The following is a 27,711-nucleotide window of genomic DNA, read 5'->3' on the forward strand; positions in this document are numbered from 1 at the left end:
CAGCAACTTCACCTGATAGTTTAGGTTCCAGCTTTTAACATTTTACATTTTTATAAAATGACTACAAACCACTACTGGAGTCCTGCCCAATAAATTCCTCTTTTATTTCATGTGCAGCTCTGTCCTATTCCGTGCTGTAACTCTAGTGGCATAAGCAAGCCAGTATCAAAACAGGTAGAGTGGCACCCTGTCAGTTGCTTAGATCGGCAGGCAGGCAGGCGATCTGGTAAGTCAGTGATACCCAGAAAGAAGTTGGAGACTTCCATTAGCAAGCTGCCCAGACTGAGTACAGCAGATCTGGGTACTTTAGAGCAAGTAGTGGTATGGGATTGGCTGGCTAGTATCACCTTTATTCTAAGGACCAGCAACTCTGATGATGCAGTCTGATGACCGGCACAACTCTTTGTTTGAGCCCCATGCTACATCCTGTGAAGGGGGCGAGTTGAAGCTGTGAGAAGGGCAGTTTACAAACTGAGAATTAAGATAATCATGGAGTGTGTAACTGAGACAAGGATAGATATATTCTTTATAGATTTTTTTGGGGGGGAAAGGTTCTTTTCCCACATAGTTCTAGTCTGGATTCCTGGATCTATGAACGAATGGTATAAGCAATATAACCAATAGTATACACATACATCACCATCATAAGAGAGGTAAACAGCTTAATTCAAGTGATTTCACTTTTCTGAAAAGGGGAGATAGACTCAAATTTATCAGCTTAGAAACTGAAGCTTACCAGCCTGTAAATAAGTGCCACATAGGTTATTAGCTCATAAATCTTTTGCTCGCCCACCTGTCCCATGTTTATCCATGTTAATCAAGTGTGGCTTAAAAGGAAATGGTCTGTTCCTGGGCATCTGGAGGCAACCATTACTTGTCACAGGTGACCAGGTGAATGGCTGTTTACAACCTGTTTGATACTTCAGGCTACAAATGAATGTTCACAGCTAAAGAAAAATAGTTTTCAAACGAGAGTGGAGCTCTAATATCAACGTAACTATCAATGAGATGTACTCTGCATATCAATTGCAATGGCTGGTGGCTGACAAAAATAAATTTCTATCATTTTAAGATAGAAGGAAATTTCTTTTCATCAGCCATTGTAAATTACATACAGAATGCATCAAACATAAAAACACAACTAAAAAGGTAAAACTGCCAAATTAAAATGGTACAAATAGATTTCTATCTATACAGCTTTTTAGTTATTCTGTTGAGTTTTACTATAGTTTTATTTTTGCTTTTCTTCAGAGCTGTAGTAAGCCACTAAGAATAGAGAAGCAGCATGTAATCTAATAAAATATGCGTTTTTAAAAAATATTACATATGCAACATTTTAACATATATAACACACACACACACACACACACAAATGGTCTCTATGATGCCAAATATAAGGGCAGCTGCAAAGCGAACAGAAAGGAAGAGGGTGGGGAACTGGCCAAAGCCTATTTCTTCCATACAAATGGGCTTTTATTCCAAATGGATTTCAGAGTGAAAGTCCTCCTTTAAGCAAGCTTCCTACCCCTAATTACAGGAGAATTCAAAGATCCATGGCAACACACACCATGTGCATGAAATCTGAATGGAAATCTTTTTTCACTTCACTGGACACAGAGAATATATATTTGATTAGACCAAAACTTCTCATGAAGCTATTGTGTCTTCACAATTACACTGGCTACTTGTCTAAGAGATACCCAGAAGACATTTTACAGAGACGCATTCTATTGAATAATATATCCATGATTAATTTTTAGTTTTTTTTAAAAAAACCTGTCAATTAACATAACCCACAGAGAACTTGTCCTGAAAGGTTGCGTTTGCACAACTTCCATCCGATACGGCTTGCGTGAAGGTTTCTAGAGGTCTGCAGCCATTTAATATGTGGATGGCAATACCTCAGCTATACAGCTCCTGGTCCTGTGCCCATTCTTACCTTTGGTCATTCTTTAGTCAGGGATTATTTTCCTTTGTGGTCCTTGTTGCTCATTCTTACCTCTACAGCTCCAATCTGCCCATTTTTTATCCCAGTTTTTTTTTTAAATAATCCTCTCAGACTCACCCTATAAGCCTTCTGCTCTTTCCCTTGTTCCTCAGGACCACTCCCATTCCAATCCTAAGGCCCCTCTGCTTTTCTTAGCCTGCTGTTGTCTCAGTCTCTCAGGGTGCCAATCCCATGCTTCTGTTGCACCACTTTTCTCTGCTCTGTCACTTCAAGGCTCTAAGTAGTTCAGTCCAATGGCACCAAGACCCTGCTGCTTTGGCTCAGTTAATCACAGCCATAGGCTTCATCAACACCATTACCAAATCTCTTATTTTATTACAATATAGATTTGGTTTCAAAGTCCACACAATATCTCCTTATATTATAGAATTATATTCTGCTTCCAGGGCACATGCCAAAGTGCATAATATGCACAGCTACAACTCCTCCGTGGCGCAGAGTGGTAAACGGCGGTAACGCAGCCGAAGCTCTGCTCACGGCCGGAGTTCGAGTCCAACAGAAGGAGGAAGTCGAATCTCTGGTAAAAGGGGTCGAGGTCCACTCAGCCTTCCATCCATCTGTGGTCGGTAAAATGAGTAACCGGCATACGCTGGGGGGTAAAGAAAGGCCGGGGAAGGAACTGGCAATCCCACCCCATATATACGGTCTGCCCAGTAAACGTCGCAAGACGTCACCCTAAGAGTAGGAAACGACTCGCACTATAAGTGCGGGGACACCTTTACCTTTTTTTTACAACTTGGTATCTTTCTGCAACTCAGTGCAAGCTAGCTTCTCAGAAAATAATTTAGTGGCATGAGGAAAGTATTTTGATTTTTCTCTTATGAGTACACAAGAATTTTGATAAGAGAGGGAAATGGTCTGGCGCCAACTGCAGCATAGCCCAAATATTCTTCAAGTCAGTGGCCATTGCAACTCATGGGGTAGGTTTTAAATCTGCACCAATCAGTGGCATTACCTTCGAGGGAGGTAGTGAGGATATGGAATAACTATAAGCTGTGAGTTTGGGATAATGGCTGTCCACTCCTGTTTTCTTATAGTCTGAAAAAGAGGAAATGAAAGTGAATGTCTTGTGAGCTCACTCTAACTTTAAGGTTTTATTTTTAATTCCACCAGGTAAATTGTGCAGCCAAAGCAAAACCTCACATTCTCATATCTTAGAAACTGGTTGGAATGACATTTCCAAAATACTTTTTTTTTTCCTGTTCTGGAAGGTTGCAAAGGACTTTAAACAAGAATAATGCCATCCTTGCAGATAAACTGTGACATCTGCAGGAAAAAGGTCTATTGATATCCCACTGAGTCTATTCACATTACCATTTTATCCTGCAAGGTAGCCTACAATGATCTTGCTGAAACCCACACTGACACTGATGTTCTCACCATCCCACACCTTGCAGAAGAATCCAACATGACACTGAGTATGAAACCAAATGTATATGGTTCTATTAAAGATCAATACAATTCTATGCAAATTGGGGTTTCAACATACCTTTTCACCCAACGGACGAGGAATGCCCACATACAAGTGATCAAGAAAGTTAGCGCTGCGTCCCAAGCCTAACACATTGTATGGGAGCTGGAGGGCAAAGTGTGCTGACTGACTCAGTTGTCCCGCTGGAATGCAATTAAAAAGATGCCACAATAAATATATTAATTAAGGTCTTCTGAGCAAAACATTTTTGGTACAGGGTCACTGGATTAGGAGGTATTCAGTTACATTTGAGCCCTAAAACCTATGAACAGTTAGCATTTATATAGTACTTTAAACTGTTCAAGGCACTTTACATACATATTATATTGTAGGTATGTCAGGAAAAGAAGTATGCCTTATATTGCGTCTGACCATTGGTTCATCTAGCTCAGCACTGTCTACAATCACTAGCATCAGCTCTCCAGGGTTTCATAACATATCTCTCCCAGTCCTACCTAGTGATGCCGGGAACTGAACCTAGCACTTTTTGTACATGTTCTATTACAGAGCCACAGCCCTTCCCATATTGCCAATATGGTTATCTGCAACTACTATATAGTTTGGAAAGGTGTTTGTCTGTTTGCAGTGCATTTGGACATTTCTTAAGACAATGTAACCAATGTTTGCATGACAGCTTGTAAGATCAAAAAGCAGGTTTTTTTTCTGTTTGGATATGTTACTTTGAATCAAGATGGTAGACTGAACCTTTCAAAACTGCACTGATTTTTTTTGTTTCTTAGATTTCCCGAAAATTCTAGGCTGCTAGTATTGCATATCGGGCAGAGGCTGAGATTCATATGAATCATGGAACTGGATTTGCCTAAGTACTATTTCAACAAGCAGGAACAGAACTAATGGAAATGAACTCTAGAGCAAGGGTGAAGGAATCTGTGGTTCTCCCTCCAGAACTACAACTCCCATCATCTCTGACAATCTGGGGCTGAAGCAAGTTGAAGTCCAACTAGAAGTGGATGGCCACAGTTTCCCCACCACTGTTCTACAGTTTAGTCCTTTACTTTGTTAAAAATAAGTACTGAAAGCATGTTGGTGATGAATAAGCCACCTTGACCCATCATTTCATTTCATTTTGTTATGATTATGATGACGATGATTTTCTTTCCATGTTTTGTATGCTCCAAGGTGTACCCAAGCATTTAAATCAAGGACCTTAAATGCAGCAATAAGATAAAGAAGATGCAAATTACAACACAATAAATCACGGCTTGTGTGATAGATGGGAGCTTGTAGGCAGAATTTTGTCCCTGCAATTAGGCATGGCTTATCAAACCTTAATACACACTCTACACTCCTTTCCTAAGTCAAAACCATCTTTGCATTTCTGTGAGGTAAGAGATGCTTTTGGGCAGGTAAGGAGGGTGCACACACAACAGCAAGGTGGAATTGTAAAAAATAATGATTATACATTTAAAGGTTGACTTCCTGATTTTCCAGCGCTTAAAAGCTACTGAGAATGTCCACTTTATTTTCAAGATAAACTAGAATGATGGTTTTCCTCTTCGTCCTGGTGTACAATTGCATATCTATCGAGCACTAAATTTTACTTACAAACTCATCAGTAAGGGTTGAGCCAATGTTAGACCTACTCAGAGCTGACTCACTGAAACTGAAGGACATGACTAACTTACATTAATTTCAATGGGTGTATTATGAGTAGAGCTTAGTTGGCTACAACCTTAAGCATTCAAGTAGCAAGAGTGCACTCAGTGACACTATTCACATGAAATTATGCAGGAAAGGGAACTATGTAGGAAAGGAGAAAATTGAGAGCATCTGGGCCTTTTTAACTTAGAGAAAAGGTGAGTAAAAGGTGAGATTATAGAAGTGTATACAATTATGCATGGCATGGAGAATGTGGATGGAGAAAAGTTTTTCTCCTTCTCTCATAACACCAGAACCTGTGGATATCCAATGAAGCTGAATGTTGGAACATTCAAGCCAGAGAAAATAAAGTGCTTCTTTACACAGTGCATCGTTAAACTATGGAATTCACTCTCACAAGAGGCAATGATGGCCACCAGCTTGGATAGTTTTACTGGAGGTTAAGGCTATTAATGGCTAATAACCCTGATGGATAACGTTCTATTCCCATTGTCGGAAGCAGGATGCCTCTGTATACTAGTTGCTGGAAACTACAGGCAGAGGAGAGTGTTGTTGCACTCAGATCCTGCTTGCAGGCTTCCTGTAAGCATCTGATTGGCCACTGCAAGAACAGGATGCTGGTCTAGATAGGCCACTGGCCTCATCCAGCAGGCTCTTCTTATGTACTAGTCATTTCTTGAGGATTTCACTTAAAAGGTATTTTTCTTTACACATAGCACAGGTTTATACACAATGGCAGCCACTATAATTTCTTTATGGTGGTTCCAGAGTGTGTCACCACCAAAGCAAAAACTGCATACATCAAAATCCCAATGTTGCCTCTACAACTTTCCCAGGTGATTGTGGAGGGGCCACCACTGGGTCATGCGAGTAGCATTCTTACTTTCCATTGTCTCAAGGCCATTTATGTTTAAACAAAATTAATATTGTAATATATAAATATTCAACTTTCATATGCAGAACTATGTATAAACATATTGCTAGAGAGTAGAGTCAGCAGTGCTAGTGAATTGCCAGTTTGGAATGTGTGTTTTTCTTCACTATGTTGATCTGGGAATTAGGAGGGAGTGACAATTTATGCCAGTGGCAAAAGGAACAAGGTACGATGAAGTCTGTTATCTTTAATTCATAATTTGAGACTTTGTATTCTAGCATGAACATGTGCTCAGTTTTATTGACTTCAGACATTTGTGCCAAGTTAAAACTGCAATTATATCCACCACACTGACAGTGAAAAGTGAATACACAAAAGAGTAGTGCAGTGCTCAACAGGAACAATGGTATGAAGTGTATGAAGGTGGAGCCTTACATTTACTACTGCAACAAAGCAAAACAAAATGAGATGCTGTATAAGCCTCAATTAAAAGAATTCCAAAAAGAACTGGAAAATGTAAAATGCTCCCAGATGCAATGAATCTGTGTCACTTAAAGTTGTATGGTATAGACCAGTTATCACTACTTAGTGCACAGGGTCAGCACAGATAATGTCACATGTCATGACTTGACATAGGTACATATAAATCTGCCTTATGCCAAGTCAGATTATCTGTCCATCTAGCTCATATTGTCTGCTCTAGCAGCAGATCTGTAATGGAGACCCTTCTCTGCTACTTTATCCTTTTAACGGGAAATGTCAGGGACTGAAGCTGGGACCTTCTGTATGCAAAACATGTGCTCTGGTACATTCACTAGTAAATAAAGCTCCCATTCTAAACTGAAATGTTTTACATTGATGCAGAACAAATGTAAATACTACAAAATATTAGACTGATGCACAGTCATGTCTTAATTCCTTGAAGAAGCACTATAAATGCTTAACTAGGAAAAAATAGAGGAAACTTAGCAATTACAGGAGTTTCAATAAAAAATATTCAGTGCACAATAGACATATCAAACAATGCTGAAATACCTGAAATCAGCATCAGAATATGTGTAGTGAGTCTTGGATGTGGACAGCAGAATAAAAGCATTCCATAGGGACATTCATTTTTTAAATATGATTTTCTGATATTCAGAGTACTTAAGGAAATGCAATAGCACAGCAAAATCAATGATATTGACCACAGTGCTAGGAGATAAACATTAGGACAAAAATGTGTATTTCCCAGATAGATACTGGAACACATTTTAACTGCAATGTTTTCCTATCAGTTCTCCACTATGAACAAAGCAAGAACCATATGCTTTAGGGTGTGATAAATGTTGGGAGGGGCAGGAAGAAATCGCTTTGCAATCCACTACGGAGCAGCAATCTTGGGTAATACAAAATGTACATAAATCTAAGATGTTACTCTGTCCCACATCTCTCTCTGATCTTAAGTGTGGACTTGTCAGGAATATGACAGGTAATGCAGCCTCTGGTGGGTTTTGGGTTCCCCAAGACTGACCTAGGACCTAGCAAGCTGCCTCATTTCCAACCAAACTATGGCAGACTGCATGAAGATCTGCAGTTGCTACTGGTGCTCCAAGAGCCACAGCAAAAAAAGAGGAAAGAGTGTGGGATCAAGCATATGGGAGCAAACAATACGAGCCTCAAACAACAGAATGTTAGGCAACCATATACCTTCCTTGAATAGACCAAGGGCATGTGGGAAGTAGAGGAATAGTCTTCCCTGTTAATTCCCAATAAGTTTGGCTTTTCTTCTTCTTTAAAATGGTAGTTTCCAAAGTTGATATAAGTGTCCTGGCAAGTGGGAATGTATCAAGGGTAAATAATGGTGGCCATCCAATCTCCAACTGGATCTCCATCCCCCTCCAGATTTCTACTGCTCCAAGACTGTGGAGCATTATGCATGTATAGAAGTTTGGGGGATGCATGTTCGGCTAAGTTATTTATAGTGGGGTGCACATCCCCAAACATCAGGTGCTAATCAATGGGAGAAGGACACAGAAAAATGGCCTGCTAAAAGGGTGTTACACGTGCTAAGAACTTTTAATTTACAATTATATTAGAGTATTCACATTTAGATGTTAAAAACTCTAGTTTCAATTTATGGCCAATCATAAATTTCATAGCTAAGATTAGGAAAGGATTCCGTTGTTCCTTGCACTATTTAACATATATACTTCTTGGATTTTTGTGGCTGGAAATAGGTGTAATTTGTTTGGAATGACAAGCCTGTTGCTGAAAAATATGCAGGCAAGATTAGCCATCAACTGAGGCAAATTAAAAAATAAACAAATTAAGCAACTTAAGGAAAGCATTGATATAGTAAGCTTTTATTGATTCCCCCCCCCCCAGTGCTGAGTCATTCATAGTTTGCTTGTCAAAAAACTGAACGGCAATTAATAAATGGCAGAGTTATAATTAGATGCAAAACCTAAACTGAGATTATATTCAATTCTCCACCGGTCACTACTTATGCATGCCTCCATTTTCTTTACAGAAATCAGTCCCCTCATTTTCAAAGTGTTACATACCACCAGGCAGAAAGAACTAGTGGCCTCAAATGAAGGAGCAATTCATAATAAATGCTAGCAATTCATGGGCAGGATAACTGCCAGCACTTCAGAATTATTGTTCTTAGTACCATTTTGTCTCTCTTCTGGAAGGCCCAAGTTGCAGATGGCTCAAGTTGTGCACAGACTGCATTACCTATCCTCCTAATTCACCTCTATGTTTCTGCTGACTTGACAATGAAACTGACAGGTGACAAGGGGGAGCAAGTGACACAAATGGGCAAGAATGATTTTCATACTGTTTTAAAACATTGTTGTATGATGGCTTGACTTTATATGGTCACTAAGAAACAAAGGCTGTGTTACTACGCCAGACAAACTGCTAGTTTTCCAGAGTTCTTTCTGATGAAGTTAACAAGCTGATTCTTTCACAATGAAGTTCTTCCATGCACTCAGTGTCTCTCTCTCTCTCGCACACACCACAACCACCATGCAAAAGTGATGTAGCAAAGCCAATACGTACAATTCCATCAAAGAACAGCAGCAGCAGCAACAAAATGGCTTGCTCCAAGCATCCAAACAGTGATGCTGCTGTCTGGAGAGAAATGCGGAGGGAGAATCAAGAAACCAAACTGCTTTCCAAAACCAATACTCCAGCCAATAAGTAATCATTTCCACTCATCTCCTTGGCCTTACTGTTACCTACTTCTCTGGCCATACAAGCCCCAAGCTGATTGGTTTCAAACAAAGGAGTAAGTTGTAGAAAGATCAGAACACATTAAACTGCCACCCTTATTCAAGGAAGGACTTAGGAGACCAGGGTTGAAATCCCCACTCAGCCATCAAGCTGTCTGGGTGAACTTGGGCCACTCTCCTCTCCCTCACAGGGCTGTTGTGAGGATAAAATGGAGAGGAAGGAGAACAGGTACACCATCTTGAGCTCCTTGGAAGAAATATTTGTGAAATAAATAAATAAATATCCAAGTGATGGCAAATGGTTCTCATCCCCACCAACCCCCGGATATTTGCAGCAGCACCTTCACAGTGTTCTGGAGTTTGCTTCTGCTCCACCACCTCCCCCAGAGGGCACTGGAGCTGCTGCCAAAGATGCCAGGCTGGCTCTCATTGTTATGCAAATAGGAAAGTCTGTGATTATGAAAAGGAAAACAGCTGTGCAAATTTTCATTTCCCCTTTTCAAGTTCCACAATACTGACACTGTTGATTAAGGGTAAAGCCGCAGACGTAAAAAATCTCTAATTTATTGAGAAAACTGCAAACAAAAACAAAAGAAACACTGTTTCGTTGTTTTTGTTTTACTAAGCTTCACCAGAGCAAATTCAGGCATAAGGTGGTCATGAAGCAAAGAGCAACGCAGCACCTTTGCAGACAATAACCTGGAAAGGTTATTCCCCTTGACAAGACCTCAGCACCTTGGGCCAAAGCGTCACTGCGGGAATTACTTACATATACAAAGCCAAAAGCGAACAAAAGCAAGCGACAGTCGCGAGATAGGTTGGCTGCGAGCAAGAACAAGGGGAAAGTGTCAGTAAGAGAAACAGCTTCCGCTTGCACAATCTAATTTGTGCAGATGGTTTGCAAAATCGGACTTTCAAGTTTGAATGTTGTTTACTGTGGCTGAACTACCCCGCATCCCCTTTATAGCAATGATTTAAAAAAGAAAGAAAGAAACGGGAAAGGAGAGACAGCCACAGTGCTTTCCCTCCTTTTTATATCACCTTCTTCAGATGGATGGCTCCATTTTTCTCCTATGGAGTCAATCCATCTTGAAAGGGGATAGAACTGCTTTGTTTTTTAGGTACAAGTTTGCAGACTCATCATGTTATGCTTTTACACTCTCCATCTTTAGCCTTAGAGCCTTGATCTCACACTTCTCCCAGATTTACCAACATTCACTGCTTTCCCAGTTACAGCGCTTGGAAAAAGTAATCAGACCCCTAACCAATGCTTTGATATTACTGAATTACAAATGGTACACAGTAATTTCATTCTGTATTATTTTGAAACATTGAAACTTAGAATCAATTATTGTAAGGTGACATTGGTTTTATTTTGGGAAATATTTGTAAGAAACATAAAAAACTGAAACATATTGCTTGTGTAAGTATTCAGCCCCTGTGCTGTGGAAGCTCCCAGTTTACACTGATGAAAGAAACTGCCCTGTTGAGGACACAATTACTTTGCCATTGGCCTCCACCTGTGAACCATTAAAGTTGCTGTCACGTTGTCAGGATAAAAACCCCACTACTGAAGGATCATTAGTCAGGCTGTGGATCTGAAGGAAAATGAAGACCAAAGAGCATTCTACAGAAGTGAGAGATAATGTAATACAAATGCATAGATCAGGAAAAGGGTACAAATTAATATCCAGGTGTTTGGATATCCCAGTGTGCACAGTTGGATCAATAATCAGGAAGTGGAAGCTGCATCATACCACCTAGGCACTGCCGAGAAAAGGCCGTCCCTCAAAACTCAGCACTCGACCAAGAAGCAGACTTGTGAGAGAAGCCACAGAGAGGCCAACCATCACTTTGAAGGAGCTACAGTGTTCAGTGGCTGGGAGTGGAGTAATGGTGCACCAGTCAACCATATCAAGAGCTCTGCATAACACTGGCCTGTATGGGAGGGTGGCAAGAAAGAAGCCGCTACTCAAAAAGTACCATCTGAAAGCATGTCTGGAGTTTGCCAGAAAGCATGAGAGTGCCCCAGCTGCGATGTGGGAAAAGGTTTTGTGGTCAGATGAGACCATGATAGAGCTTTTTGGCCAAAACTCAAAGCGCTATGTGTGGCGCAAACCTAACACTGCCCATGCCTCAAGACACACCATCCCTACAGTGAAGTATGGTGGTGGAAGCATCATGCTGTGGGGATGCTTCTCATCAGTAGGGACTGGGCATCTTCTGAAAATTGAAGGAAGACTGGATGGAGCAAAATACAGGGAAATACTGCAAGAGAACCTGCTTCAGTCCACTAAAAAACTGAAGCTTGTCACTTTTCAGCAGCACAATGATCCCAAGCACAAGGCCAAAGTAACACTGGAGTGGCTCAAGCACAAAAAAGTGAATGTCCTACAGTGGCCCAGTCAAAGTCCTGATCTCAATCCCATTGAGAATCTGTAGTGCTTTTTGAAAATTGTGGTCCACAAGCAATGTCCAACCAACCTGAACGACCTGGAGCTAATCTGCCAAGAAGAATGGGCCAAAATCCCTCCAACACTGTGTGCAAAGCTGGTACATACCTACCCCAAAAGACTTACAGCTGTTATTGCAGTGAAAGGTGGCTCTACCAAATATTAATGTGTATGGGTTGAATACTTATGCAAGCAACATATTTCAGTTTTTTGTGTTTCTTACAAACATTTCCCAACATAAAACCAATGTCACCTGCAATAATTGATTTTGAATTTCAGTGTTTCAAAATAAAATATCATACAGAACGAAATTACAATGTACCATTTGTAATTCAGTAATATGACAGTATTAGTCAGGGGTCTGATTACTTTTGCAGGGCACTGTATGTATCCCTATCTGCAATGGCTGACATGTGCTACTCACAGCCTCCAACCCATTATCTCTCCATTTCCACCTTCCAATATTATCCTGTTATACCTTCCATGTACCTACTAATTCTCAATATTCCATCACCATTAGCTTCCTGGCACTTCTTGCTATTGGCATCAGTTAGCAAAATAGATGCCATATTAATTCAAGTAAAAACACACATGGTTAAGATTCTCTTTTATTCAACCAAAGGTGCTGGCACAACTACAAACTTCTATATCAGAAAGTATTCTTCTTGCCTAAAGATGTATTCCAGAGATGGGGACCCTCAAGCCAAGAAGCCAAACACAGCCCTCCAGGCCTTTGTATCCGGCCGCTGGAGCTCTCTCCAGGCCACAAAACCTCCCCAGCAGTGGCTCACACCCTCCTTGAGTGTTTTGCCAGGCTGTAATTTGTCCCTGACCTCAGATCATGACTCTTGGTTTCCTGGATAGAGAGAGGGATGTTAGAATGTGTGCAGAAACTCACCTGTAGTACAAAGGTAAAATTCATTGCTCTGTCCACTTTTTCCTCTGCCCTTGCCCACCATTGGCATGTGGGCCCCGAAGGGTAGCCCAGAAGGCAATGCAGTCCTCGGGCTGAAAAAGGTGCCCCAATGCTGTTGTATTCTATGCAAGTATTTAGGTTCCTGTCTGAAATGAGATCCCTGCCCCAATCTAGGGAATGTTCTCCCTCCCGTTCTCTAGAGAATATCCCTGTCCTCTGGACACTGCTTTCATGGATTGCCTCTCAAGTACAAACAAAGGAGACTCCCTGATGAGGATCAGCCCCCTGCTCCATAAACTGATTATATTTTATTTTTTGGTTCTGTTGTGTAGATGCTGTTGAAAATGTACTTTTCTTAACTATAACGGTAAACCTGCTGCAAACAATTTGTACACAGCTTGCACTATTAATGTAGATCATAAGTTTAAGGACCTAGAACAGCACTAAATAATCATGACATTACTAAACTATGTAAGTCCAGAAGGGCTACAAAGATGCTAGCTCATCAGCAGGTGAAAGGCCAGACTGCCAAGGAAGGTTAAAAACTGCCAGCAAAGAATAAATGCTCGGTGATAAGGCATTGGTCATGGAATCTAGTTTGAATCTGGACATAAAGAGCAATGAATTGAGAAGAAAAATGACCCAGGAGTTAAGGACAGATATCCTCTTGCGCCCTTTCATGCTTGTCGAACTGAGCCATAGGGTTAATATGTAACAGAATTGAATGACGATTAGTCATGTCTCTCTGAAACATTACAGAGCTTCCCAACTAGATAGGAAAAGGCTTAAAAGAATTCACTTCTGTGATACTGGAGCAAAGAAATGGATATAGGAAACACAGATCCCCAGAATAGTATTCTGTGGGTCTGCTTTACACTCCTTGTCCTTTGCAATCAGACTTAAGTTATGCAAATTGGATAAATATATATGCCTTTACACCAGTAGTTAAGTTTACAGTTTTGCATAAGGTGGATTTGTGGCCGGGGGTGGGAGGTGGGGAGAGAAGGGAATGGATTACAGCTATTAATAGATAGGATTAATTACATTTTATTTTATGGAAAATTGGCAGGGAACTGGTGGTCATTTGAGGGAACACTGAGGCATGAAGAACTCATGGATTTATAATCTAAAAGATATGTCTGCTGTAATGAGAGTTGTGTCTTGATGTTCTTCAAATGAAGGACTTGATGCCTTAAAGACCAAACTGAAGAACTTGATGTCTCGGGTTTCCATGTTTGCATATCACAAAATCACTGCTTCTTCCCAAAATATCCTCTGATGCCACTCCTGGTTAGAGCCTGGGATGGACAAACCTATGAATAACTGGAATACTGGCTAGGGCCTAGGGATTGATCCACCACAACCATCACATATGCTGGGGCTGCTCTTTAAGACACTTCTGCAGGGCCTGCACCTAGTGCAAAACAAAGCACACTGTCTTCCAACATGGAGAAGTGGTGAAGGAACATTACACAAATGCTCCTAGCTGTACTAGCTCATTACCTTATAATACGATTTGGAAATGGAATAAATCAGAATGCAGCAGAAGAATCCATGAGAGGCATGCTTTTTATAATAATAACAATAGAGACCCTTTTCTGATTTCTTTGTTGTTCCCCTCCCCTTTAAGCACAAATGGGAGAATTTTAGAGATAGAGGAGAATGACAGATGCTTACAGAAGCAGCTCGTTGTACTCTTCTATATGCACACTGTCTGAATTAAGCAGAACACTCCTTGGGGCGGCTGTAATGTTAATCTACAGCATTCTGTTCTGCAAAAGCACTTTAAATGCAGCGACAACACAGTACAGGCTGGAGGTCTAAAAGCTTGAATGGCCATGCTTATGCCATAATAAAATTGTTAAGGTGCCACAAGGCTCTTTTATTGTTTAAACTAACACAGTCTACCCTGGAATTTGTCTCATATGATAGTATTCCTTGCTCATGTGAATATCCCTATGAACCCAGTACTCAGCTTCATCAGTTCTGCAAATAATTTACTTCCTTGAAACATTTCTTTTGACACTCCAACAGTCTTTTCCAGACCTCAAGAAGTTTTATTTATCAGAAAGCCTAAATGCTTTTCACTTCAAACAGAAAGTGATAATTACTAACTAAACAGAACAAAAAAGTAAGTGCTGATATTACGAGAGATGTCTTATTCAAGGCAAACTGTAAAAGATCAAAAAAAGAATAAATCAAGCAAGTTTTACCATCTGCACTAAAAGATCTAGAGTTGTATCTAAGACATACTCAGAATAGATCCATCGAAATCAAGGGATTTGACTAACATAAGTTCACTGATTTTGATGGGTCTGCCCAGTGTGACTATACATCCCATAGATGGCCTGTGTTTTAATTAGAAAAAATGCATGTATAAAATCACCAAATGCATAATGTAGTGTAGTGTAACAGCTAAGAGAATGGATTGGGATTCAGGAAGCCTCCAGTTCAAATTGCACCTCTCCTACCTCACTAGGTGGCCTTAGGCAAGCTCACCTTTCATGAGCCTCAGCCTCACATATGCAAAACAAGGATAAAAATCTAGACATACCTCATAGGGTTGTTGAAAGGATTACTGAAATAACATATGTGAAACACTGTGAACACTGCATACTATATATAAATCCTGGGAATTGTTTTAATTATCATTTATTAATGTATCGCTTGGGGCAAATTGATGAACTAATTTCATATCTGGTTTGCTTTGAAACAAATTTCCCTTTCCTTGGGATCCATAGGAAAGGAACAGCCTATCACACTAAGTTTTATTGCTTAGCGCTTAGTAAATGTTAGGTGCTAATAAGTTAATCATCATCTGTTTAATGGCAAGGTTGAAGAGCGACACTGAAGCCTGACACTCAAGAAGCTGACTATAATATTGCTTGCAAACAACAGGCTATTAATATTTAAAAACTAATCTCATACATTCATCAATATTTATACATCTTAAGGCTTTAATTCTGGGCTGAGCTCAATTGCAGCTTGAAGTTATCACTCCTCCACCTCCATACGTTTGCAATTCACATTGTTAACTCCCCCAGCTCCTGCAAAGCCCTGTTTCACAAAGCATGATAATACTGGAAGGCATTGCAGTGGGTTCAAGTCAAATATCACCCTAAGCCATCAAGCCCAGAGCGTTCATGCACTTAGGACAGAGGTGTGGAATCTGTGGCCCTCCCATATGTTGTTGGACTCTCATCTCTTCTCAGCACCACCCAGCATGGCTAATGGGTAGGAATGATGGGAGCTGTAGTCCAACAACATCTAGAGGGCCACAGCTTCTCCACCCTGGGTTAGGACAATCAGTCCTCAGGTTCCTTTTGTTGACCACAGCAATATATCTAGAAATACTTATCTGGGCATGCACCATAGTAGGACCAAAACAATACAAAGTGGCACTAGTTTTTCCAAAGGTGGCACTGGCTACAAATTGTCAGATACTGTGGGGCTAATTTTCTACTCCCTCTGTTGCTGGGATTGCTAGTTGGAGGACGGAACTGTGAGTAGGTCAAACTGGTATACTGGAACAAGCTCTCATGATACAACTTCACAAGTCCAGTGTTATCACCAGCTACCCTCTTCAAAAATATCTATCAAAAGACTCCAGCTGCACCTTTTAAGTGTGACTGACATGATTTTTACAGAAAATTTTGTAAGAAATTATACATTGGAGTGGAACTGAGGACTGCAAATTAGAAAAAATGTTAATGGAATGTTTACACTTGATCTTCTGCAATCTTTAAAGGAACAAAGTTAATTATACTATGAACTATACATTGGACAATTTAGGGTGCATAATACCAAGTGTTTCTCTTTTATAAAGTAAGAAATCACAATGTTTCCTGTTTAGGCCCTGACTTCACATGTGTCACATTTTTTCACGTTGAGCTCCTCATCTCTAAAGGAGTTAATCTTCCACAGGATGGATACTCTTGAGGTCTTCTGATGGAGTGGCCAGGGTGATTAAAATGGAGCATAGGGGCATTTAAATGTGTTGAAGATGGGCCTCTGTATAGTGTGGGTAGATAGCTACTGAGAAGGTGTGACTGAGCTACAACAAAAAGTTCACTTTTTGCCCTACTCTATGCTATACGAAAGGTGTTGGTCACAGACTTGAGTTTTTAACATGCTTAATCTGTACAACGCAAATGTTATCGACATGCCCACAACAAAAATTGCAGTGCCCACACATACATTTTGCAAGTAAGTTGGCAGCACTTCCCATGTGAAATTACAAATTACTGAACAAGAAAACTATTATACCAGAACTATTTCTGTAAAGTTGTATTTCATGAAGAAATATATATTTTTCATTTATAGCTACAGTTGCTTGCTTTCAGTTTGAATGAAAGCACATCATTCATGAACACTTCATGTTAGTGAGCAACACTATGACTGCCAAAGACCTCAATAATAGCTTTCATAGATCTTATCTTTCCTTCTAAGCAAAGATAATTGCTAAACCTGTTACTAACAATTACCACAGACTAGCTGCAACGCTAGACTTGCATTCCACTTTATTATACTGGCATCTAGGTCACCAGCTTCTCTTTCTTGCAATTTCACTACATTATGCATAGGATGGAATTATATATCCTTATATTCTATATTAAACGCCTAACTTGGGTCTCTGACTTGCTACACAATGTCTGGCTAATGTTATTTGCTAAGTAAAATTAGATCCATTCCAAAGCAAATAATTCCAAATTTGTTTGAGTTACTTTGTAGAGTTGAAAATTGTCCAGGTAGCTCTCAAGCTGTTTCTCAACAATATGTAATTCAGGAAAGAGTTTGGTAAAGGTTATTTGGATTAGGCAAAGAGTGTTTTAGAAACCTAGAACTCTCAATAAATGTTCTAAACCAGCGGTGCAGAACCTCAGGCTTGCACGCTTAGCAAGTGTTCCAATTTGGCCCACAAGGTTGACACCATCTATGAGATCAAATGTGGTACAGATAAAAGAACATCTGGGAGCCTTAAAATATAATCTTATTTGTTTCTTGGCAAGTGAGGCTTCTATTCAGTGCTTTTAAAATTTGGTGCCAAATACAAGCCCTGGTGGAAGGATCCCAAGTGGAACTGATTCCTGGTGAAAGTGGGGAATGAAGTCAGTGCTGATCTGCAGTGACTTCAAGCCCTGCTTGGATTGGCTAGGATATTTCTTTGCAGCGCACTTGAACTCAAGCCATGTGGCAAAGGAAAAATGGGTCATATGATGCCATGAGATGGACAGGTGAATAGCCTTGCCCACCTGTTAAAATGGCCCACCTACCAGGAGTGAGAGGAGCTAAGGATCCAGCTCATTGGGCTTAAAAGATTCTCCACCCCTGCTCTATACATCATATTCTGCTCTGAATAATTGTCAACTACTTTTAAGTCAGATTGAATATAGATTACAACTTGGTTTCTGCTGAGGAAGCATGGAATATGTTTATAAGATGTATGGATGTTTAAATGACCAAGATGGCAACATTGTGCCGTTTTTGCTACAGAAAAAATGATGTATGGTTCATAATCTCACCACACTAACACTCACTATCTAGGGTTTTGATCCATTTGAATAATCCATGCTTCTTTGCAACCTATGCTGTGCTGGAGTCCTCACATCTCTTATCATGAGGAATGAAGCCTTTAGAGGCTGGTCAAAAGCCTTCTCTCCTAGATCTAACAGTGCCATTTCCTACAGCACTGACTCCAAATGGAGGCAGATGTGAATGGTCTTTAGTTGTGGATATTTTAGAAGCACAAACGACTCATACTTCTGATTTCATACTGAAACACTGTACAAAATTAAGGCAACAGAGATTTCAGATGACCTCTTGAACAGGAAATCGCACCATGGGCAAAATCCACAAGTCCCATTTCAGCTGGCACATCATAAGCTGCTCATGCTTTTGAAATAACTGCAACTAATGATCCTCCAAACTGGATTCAAGTGAAAGGCTGGGTCACCAAACGATCCCTGTTATTGATCATTGTGGCTTGCCCTACTTAGTCTATGTATGTCAGTTTGCAGGAAGTTTAGATAAGCTCAGCTCCTGGGGAGCTTAGTTCTCTGTTGATGCAACCTCCAGGCTGGTTTCATACCTTTCCCTCTAACTTTCTATCTGGGGGACAGGTTTTGCTTACCATCTGTGTGCTAAAAATGTTTTCATTTATTAAAAGCCAACACAGTTATAAAACCATCCAGACGAACAGTTTTCATGCAGAGATCCAGTCTGTTGCCAGCTTTGAATAGTTAAAATATGACCACCCTGTCTGTATATGAGATGCTTATTATAATCTGCTTAATTATATGAGTACCTGCAGCCAGCTGTTCCACAACATTGTAGGCTTTTAATGGCATCGGCTCCCTTGAAATATTAAGAATTGCAAGCCTGAGATTGTGCTGACCCTATTATTATTCATAACCAGCAGAATGAAAAAGTAAACAGAAAAAAGCATGTTTGCATAAACAGACCCAATGAGTGCAATTAAATCTAAAGAAAGGCCATGATACTTTCATTTAAAGCTGCATTAATGGTGTGCCCTCTTGCCCTCATAAGAAAGTTAACAACTTATATTTTTTCATACTTTTTTTTTTAAAAAACCCAACCCTTTCTCTATTCTTCATTTCCTAAATAAATACACACAACTTTTCTGACAAGGAAGGAGGACTCATTTGCCTGAAGTCACAATGCTTGGAGGACACAATTACAGTATGGTCATGTATATTCATGGGTCATCGTAGCCTTTGGCTGTTAATAGAGAAGTGGGTTCCTAGCGAAGTCAGCACAGAATTCTAGCATCAGTAAATCAGCTATCAAGTATGAAACAGACAGATACAGGATAGGGTCTTTAAACTACAACTTAGGATCCTGTGGTAACCTACATAGGGAAACCAATGTCGTTAAAATATGACCACTGTTTTAGAAAGTGACTGTGTAAAGAGCATAAGAAGAGCCTGCTGTATCAGGGAGCGACCCATCTAGACCAGCATCCAGTTTTTACATTGGTCACCCAGATGTCAATGGGAAGCCCACAGGCAGGACCTGAGCACAATGACACTCTCACCTCCTGAGTTTTCCAGCAATTGCCTCTGAGAGTGGAGGCAAAGTGTAGCCATTGTGGATAGTAGCCAGTGAAAGTCTTCTTTAATCCTGGAGTAACTTCTTTTGAAATGAATTGCTACATAAACCCCACACCTGAAAAACCCTATTTATTTTGCTACATTTGCGTCCCTCCCATCCTTCAATGCTTCCTTGCCACCATCACAACACTGCAAGAGAGGTTAAGTGATGAAGTGGAACTCTATAGTTGAATGGGCAGTCAAACCTTGCTGTTTCCCCCACATCTGAGCCCTTTATTCAAGCCACTGCATCATACTGGCTCTCCAAGCAAGCAAAAATCCAGCATTCTGGAAGAGTCTTGAATACCTTCCACACTAACACTCTGGACTGATCAGCTCACATCAACAGTCTAGCTAGCCACAAACAAAAAAAAGTAACAGCAAATGCGGCATTTTGTATTTGACTCTTTTTAAAAAGAATTTAGAAATTTGGCTACCATTTGTTCCTTACACTGATAACAACAAAAGCACAGTACTAAAAACAAAAATATAGAAAGATGACTATTTTTTAAAAAACCAGCTTTTGTCACTGTATTCTCATTTCACAATAATTCAAGTTCTTAAATTATATTTGCTGAAGATGATGGTGATGGGTCAAATCAAGTGAGGTACAAATAGTAGGTAACTATATTAACCTAACTTAGGTCCCACTGAAATTAGTGGGACTTAAGTCTTGACTAGCGTGTCCCACTGATTTCAATGCAACCTAAGTTCAAGAATCTTAGCCTTCTTGATCTAACCCATTATTTATTTTATGAATAATGGTTCTTAGCCTATCTTGTTATTTTCTCCCCATGTACATGCTGTTATACATACTTCTGTTTCTGCTATTGATATACCTCAAAAATTATATTAAGAAAATGCAAGTTAAAAAAAAGTAAAATAAAAGTAAGAGAGCTCAAGTTGGACCAGATCCAACACTAATTCTGCAACATGGCGGCTCTCCAAATGAGGTAAAATAGGGGCCCTCCAATTTAAAAAAAAAACACCTGCTAATTTCCCCTAGAATGCATCAAATTCACAGAGATAAGGTATCCTTTACACCTGTAGTGTATGGTATTATCATTGCCTGCTATGCACATTGCTTCCATGGTGGGTTTGGTAAATCCAGACAATTGCCATTTTGTCCAATCAGCTCCCTTTCTTTGAAGACATTTCCCCCCCCCCCACCAATGCTGGTGTGTCCCACTTCGGGAAACTTATGTTGGAAGCAGTCAGCAGAAAGAAGTATTACCTGAGCCATTTTTCAAGTATCCATTTGCATCTACAGTAGTATACTTAATGTAAGGTCCAGGCTGATTCACACCAAAGGGCTGGAATGAAAGATAATGACCTGTATTACTTTTAGTTTTCTCTTCAAATCTTAAAAATCAGCAAAGAAAAATAAATAAAAAAACCACAAAATGACTGCAGACTCGTTTTGCTGTTCGCAAAGTTGGGACTCTCCAATAATTTATTGTTGACATTTTGAGACTAGAAGACAATTTTGTTGTCAAACTGCAAATAACCACAAGGGATGTCTACTTCCCCCTATCAAACTAACAATACATCTTTCAATTCATTCCTGTATGCACTCTTCTGAGTGTGTTGCGATTGCAAACAGAAGACAGCAGTTCCAAAGCATCTCAGCACTAACCTAGCCATTACATTTTGAGGTCAATCTGAATGAGCACAATAACATTTGAAGTTGTAAGTCCAATCTGGTGTGGGGAAAGGAACGTTCAGAGTACTTTTTAGCCAGTGATGCAGAAAACAGTAAATGTTTCCAGGGAAGATACTTATTCTCATCAGCTAATGCAAGTCTAAGAGATGAGTGACTACAGGCTGACAGTTTGATAAAAACAGCAGATGCCAGAAAAAGGGTTTGGCAAGCTGAACATCATAACAGCTGTACAACAATGTTAAAGTTTTTTTAAAAATTACTGGGCCTCTCTTTTTTAGGACTGAAAGCGGTACTCACTTTTTCCTTCTTCAAGTCTGCCACTCCATTTGTTTTCTGAATTTCATTTTGGTTACAAAGTTTTACTCTGCGCTCATTTGCTCTATCATGTTTTGCTCGAGTTTCTCCCCAATATCACTTAAGGTCTCTACTTCCTCTTGCTCCTTTCTACTGGATTTATTTTATTTCACTTTATCTACCTTCTCAGTCTCTCAATCTCTTATTGTTTATAAATCCAAAATTTCTATCACTGCTGTCCATTGGCACATTTTTTGTAGGAACCTGTGGTCCTCCAGACACTGCTAGACTACAACTCCCATCATCCCTGCCCATTGACTATGCAGGGTGGGGCTGATGGGAGATGGAATCCAGTAACATTCTGGAGGGCCACAGGTGACCTACCTCTGTTCTACTTGATAACTTCAGCAGAGACAGACACTTAAGTTCTCCAGGTGGAATTTTACTGCTTACATATGGCTCACTGAATAATCCTAAGTATCCAAATGACCAGTTTAAAGGGAGAGCAGATATAATGCTTCTCTCCCTCACCCCCAAGGCCTATAGTATGCAGGCATGGAAATTTTGGAGCATCACTCATATTCACTTAAGGCAGTGACACTTAGTACTATAAAAAAAATCCTGCAGTCAAAATAATTATGAACTTCACATATGCCTCCTAGGGAGATTAATACAAATGTGAATACAAGTCAGAAGGACAAAGCATATGGAAAATGGAACATTACATTTCCCCCCCCCCAACTGTCAAGACACTGGCAAGAATTGGGACTTTTGGGAAGGGAGAATAAAGCAAACTGTTCAAGAAGACTTGATTCTCAAATAAAGTCCAAAGTAGATAAGTGAGAGGCAAATGTTTCAGCTACAGCATGCCTTAGGGACCCAAGCTGTCAAGTGAGTCAGCCTGAAAGTAGCTCTCGCAAATTGGGCCTTGCTAACATGACTTTCAAAGTTATAGCTTTAAAAACTTTGCTCAAGGCTTATCATTTGGAAGCTACATTGCACAAGATAGCAAATGGTCAATGAAAAACAGCACAATAAACTTTGCAAAGTTACATATCGAATAACCAGTAATGCGATCTAACCAAAACTTTTGCATGTGCATGGGTATAAGGGAGCCTACATGTGGAGTGGGGCTTCCACTCGTTTCCTAAGTGGAAAATACTGTCTGCTCATTGCCCACGTTGCATTATGAGCTGCTTTGAAAATCTAGGTACATTTTAAGTGCTACCTTGTGAGACGGTGCATAGGAAAAAAGGCAGGATGCCTACAGAAAAAAAGTTCAAAATGAGTAAGGAAACAAAAGACCTACAAAACAAAGCTTAACTTTACAAATTTTGGAGCCTTGGTTCTTCTCTCTTTCCAGATGCCTTCATTTGCTTTTTCAATATGGCAAGAAATTGTAAACTGCTAATTTGTGCGATGGGAAACAGTGAACTTTGCACTCCAAGAATTACACAGACTTGCAGAAAGAAAAGGCAATGTATGCTGAACATTCAACTCTTTCCTTCAAACTGTTATTTCACAGCATTTTTAGAACTGTTTGTTAGCATACAGTAATAAATCAGTAACTACTACATACAACTGATTTAAAAGATAAACTTCTCCCACCCAGGAAGAACTATATTGGGTTATCATAATGGTGCTTAGTGTGAAAGATATGGGGGCAAAGCTAACCTTCCCCTTCTTTAAACACTGCTTTTTGACAAGGTCAGATATCATGTGGGACACTAAACTATTTCAATAATAGCAGCCTTTAATAATATACTTACGGTTATCTTACGAGGACAGTCATTGGAACAAAGACCACTGAGAACTGTCGATAAACAAGAGGAGGGCAATGGTTATTTGTGCTGTTAATAGGGTTCCTTTACACACATCTCTTTGCAATCTTATAATTGTTATTGCTTTATGCTCATTTTCAAATGCAAGTCAAGTTGCATTTTCTTGATAAAATTTAAATTACTGTTTGTCTCATGGTAACATTTTAAAAGACATTATTGATTTGACCAAATTATGTTGAACTGCATAATGAAGAATTTAATTAGATAATCACTGTTCTATCACACCTATTTCTTGCCAGGGTGATGTGGTGCCAAAGACAGACTTAATACTCATCTTAAGAATGAAAACAAATGAAAATGCATGCTAAAAATAGAGGTTTGCATCCTACTCTTGCTTATTTTTCAACTCTCATATCAATACTCCATTTATTATTTTTCATCACAATATTTATCCAGCCTTCACCCAAGCAGCTCAGAGTGACATACAGGGAAATATCCTGTTTTATCCTCAGAATCACTCTGCAAGGCAGTGGATTGTAAAGGCAATTTGTTAATTTAAGGGAGCTGAAATTAAGAGTACCGTATATTCCAGCGTATAAGACGACTGGGCATATAAGACGACCCCCAACTTTTGAGAAGATTTTCCTGGGTTAAAAAGTCATCTTATACGCCGGAATATACGGTAATTCCAGGATATGTCAAGGATTTATATTCATTTTGTTCTTATCTTAAATAAGATGTATATTTGTTCATGTTTTATGTTTGAGTTAATAGACATTTTATATGTATTGCCTATGTCTATGAACAAGTAATATTTAATGCATCGTATCCTTCCTCCAAGTAACTCATAGGGACATACAAGGAAATATTGTATGTTATCCTTACAACCACTCTGCAAGGCAGGTTAGGCTCAGAGAGTGAGAGATTGCTCCAAGGTCAACCACTGAGCTTCATGCCTGAGTGGAAATCTGAACCCAGGTTTTTCTGATCAGTATTCTTACATTTTATTTATTTATTTTCATTTCTAGACCGCCCATAGCTAATAGCTCTCTGGGCGGTGTACAAAACGAGATTAAAATACAATATAGAATAAAATCAGTAACAGAGAGGAACACATTAAACTAAAACATTAAACATAAAACATTGAACATTAAAACATTAAAATGCCTGGGAGTATAGCCAGGTCTTAACCTGGCGCCTAAAAGAAAGAACCGTAGGCACCAGGCATATTTCCTCCGATAAGTTGTTCCACAATTCGGGGGCCACCACAGAAAAGGCCCTAGATCTAGTAACAGTCCTCTGGGCATCCTGGTGAGTTGGTACCCGGAGGAGGGCCTTAGATACTGAACGAAGTGAACGGGTAGGTTCATAGCAGGAGAGGCGTTCCACAAGGTATTGCGGTCCCACACCGTGTAAGGCTTTATAGGTCAACACCAGCACCTTGAATCTAGCTCGGAAACAAATAGGTAGCCAGTGCAAGCGAGCCAGGACAGGTGTTATATGCGCGGACCGATTGGTCCTCGTCAACAGCCTGGCTGCCGCATTTTGCAGTAGCTGAAGTTTCCGAACAGTCTTCAAGGGCAGCCCTACGTAGAGCGCATTACAGTAGTCCAATCTAGAAGTTACCAGAGCGTGGACAACAGAGGCGAGATCATCACTGTCCAGATAGGGGCGTAGTTGGGCTACTAAGCGAAGATGGTAAAACGCATTCCGTGCCACCGAGGCCACTTGAGCCTCGAGCGACAAGGAAGGGTCAAAAAGGACCCCCAAACTACGAACCTGTTCCTTCAAGGGGAGTGTAACCCCATCTAGAACAGGATAAACATCCACCATCTGAGCAGGGAAAGAGCTCACCAACAGTGTCTCAGTCTTGTCTGGATTGAGTTTCAGTTTATTAGCTCTCATCCAGTCCATTATCACGGTCAGGCAATGGTTCAGCACATCAACAGCCTCACCTGAAGAAGGTGAAAAGGAGAAGTAGAGCTGCATGTCATCAGCGTACTGATGGCAACGCACTCCAAAACTCCTGATGACCGCACCCAGAGGCTGCATGTAGATGTTAAAGAGCATGGGGGACAGAACCGACCCCTGAGGGACTCCACAATGGAGAGTCCAGGGTGTCGAGCAATGTTCCCCAAGCACTACCTTCTGGCGACGATCCGCTAAATAGGAGCAGAGCCACTGCCAAGCAGTGCCCCCAACTCCCAACTCCGCGAGCCTCCCCAGAAGGATACCATGGTCGATGGTATCAAACGCCGCTGAGAGATCAAGGAGAATCAACAGAGTCACACTCCCCCTGTCCCTCTCCCGACAAAGGTCATCATACAGGGCGACCAAGGCTGTTTCAGTGCCAAAACCGGACCTAAAACCGGATTGAAACGGATCCAGATAATCAGTTTCATCCAAGAGTGCCTGGAGCTGGCCAGCGACCACCTGGCTCCCATCAACATTTGTGTGCTTCACAATAACATTTTATAAGCAGCTCTATGTGCTTTATCATTTTGAGAGAAAAAAAGCTCTCTCTAAACAGAAGGCACTGACCCAACGTATAAAAGGGGGAAATGAATCAGACTCTATTTAAGGAGCCATCAATGCAAGAAGTAGATCACAGTAGGCTAAGCAGACAGCGTTATTGGAATAATGCTTGGAACGTTTGGGTTAAATCCCAACTCAACCACAGACTGCCTCTCTGCTTTAGCCTTCCACCTGTAAAGTGAAAGAGGCATCCATTTATTTTTGAAATGAAGTTCATTGAAAGGATGAGCCCAACACGGACTTTATCATGTATACCACAAAGTACTTAAAAAGAAATCTTTAAAAAGGTATATTTAGCTCGTTCTTCCAACTCACAATAGACACAACCTTAGGTCTCATCTGCGACAGAAGATTTGCTCAATTCTAAACGCAGATGTTAAAAAGTGCTAACAGTTTGGGGCAGGGAGGAGCAGAGAAGTAATGAACGCTTGAGCAAATAGCTTACTGACCATGGAAAATGAAGAAAAGGCTCGGTATCAGCAGGCTACAAATTCATGTCTGATTCACTTTCTCCTTCCTTCCTTGCCCCTCAATACCTCCAAGAACCTTTGTTCCTGAAAGCACTTTATCTTTGTGCCAAGACTTAAAGCTGGTCCAACCATGTAACACACTGTGATTAAGCAGCCAATTCCTTAATAACCTAGCAGCAAAGCTGGATATTTTTGAAAAGAAGTTTGCCCTCTACAAAACTACAGTAATCATTTTAATGTAATTGGTGGGTTTGCAATTTTAGTTGCATAAAAATATCAATGCCACTTCAGAGGGAAACAATGGCATATGTAAAAGGAATTCAGAAAGTACATACAGCATTATTCTAGACTTTTTATACTTTTTACTTTGCATAGTTTCTTAAATAGGATATTTAGGTCACATTTTTTGCTCAGTAGATATCTAGAAAAAGGGAAGCTATATTTAGCTGAACAATTTTACTTCATATTCTACTGAATTAAATTATCTTGCAGACATCGGACTGTATAAATTCTTTTGCTTTCCCCATCAAGTAAGCTAAAGTGATGAAAAAATGGGCTCTGTAAATGAGGCGAGGAGCTCTCAGTGTTTAGAAAGTGCTTAGCCTGGATGGGAAACTTTTGGGGGCTCTGTGTAAGCCACTCTTCACTTTGTAAATGAAGAGTGCGATACCGATTTATCTATTAGTCCATTTATGTGTCTCCCTTCATCAAATTTTATTCTAGGGCAGTTTTGATAAAATAAAAAAATGCAATACTTTAAAAGTAAGCCAGCAAATAAATGCAGGAAGTGACATTCTAAACACTTAAAATGCCTGGGTGAATACAGAAGCTTTAACCTGACACTTAAAAAAAGGTAATGCTGGTGCCAGGCAGTCCTACTGGGAGACAGAATTGGGGTATCACTGCTGAAAAAGCCCTCCCTCACATTGTCACTTGCTTCCCCCTCTGACAGTGAAGGTACAGGCATTGACAGATGATCTAATGTCAAGTAGTCACGTGGAGCCTTATGGATGTTGTTGGGCACCAGCTTCCATCACAGCTGGGCCAGCATGGCCAATGGTCAGGAATGACCTGGCTACCCTGACCTAAGATCACGGGGAGGTGGATAGCATGCGCTCTTGTAGGTACCTGGGTTCCAAGCTGTTTAGAGCTTTAAAATAATAGAACATTTATTGGGTTTGGGAGAAGACAGGATGCCAGTGAAACTCTTAAAATACTAGTAAGATATTATCTGAATTCAAATTTCAGTAGCTTTCTACACTAATTTGCTGTTTCTGAACAGTCTTCAAAGTCAGC

The 27,711-nt window shown here is 40.2% G+C and overlaps 1 protein-coding gene across 1 annotated transcript in view; it reads right to left on the reverse strand.

Annotated features, from left to right (window-relative positions):
* The window catches only part of ITFG1 (integrin alpha FG-GAP repeat containing 1), a 138,299-nt gene that overhangs the window by 13,083 nt on the left and 97,505 nt on the right, over window positions 1-27,711 (reverse strand). The window contains exons 13-16 of the mRNA XM_061594577.1: window positions 23,399-23,442; window positions 20,907-20,985; window positions 3,498-3,622; window positions 2,964-3,046 (exon numbers count right to left, since the gene is read on the reverse strand). Of these exons, the coding sequence (XP_061450561.1) occupies window positions 2,964-3,046; window positions 3,498-3,622; window positions 20,907-20,985; window positions 23,399-23,442 (331 nt within the window). The remainder of the gene's footprint in view (window positions 1-2,963; window positions 3,047-3,497; window positions 3,623-20,906; window positions 20,986-23,398; window positions 23,443-27,711) is intronic.

This window comes from Rhineura floridana, chromosome 13 (genome assembly GCF_030035675.1).
Source record: "Rhineura floridana isolate rRhiFlo1 chromosome 13, rRhiFlo1.hap2, whole genome shotgun sequence".
In the NCBI taxonomy this organism is placed as follows: domain Eukaryota; kingdom Metazoa; phylum Chordata; class Lepidosauria; order Squamata; family Rhineuridae; genus Rhineura; species Rhineura floridana.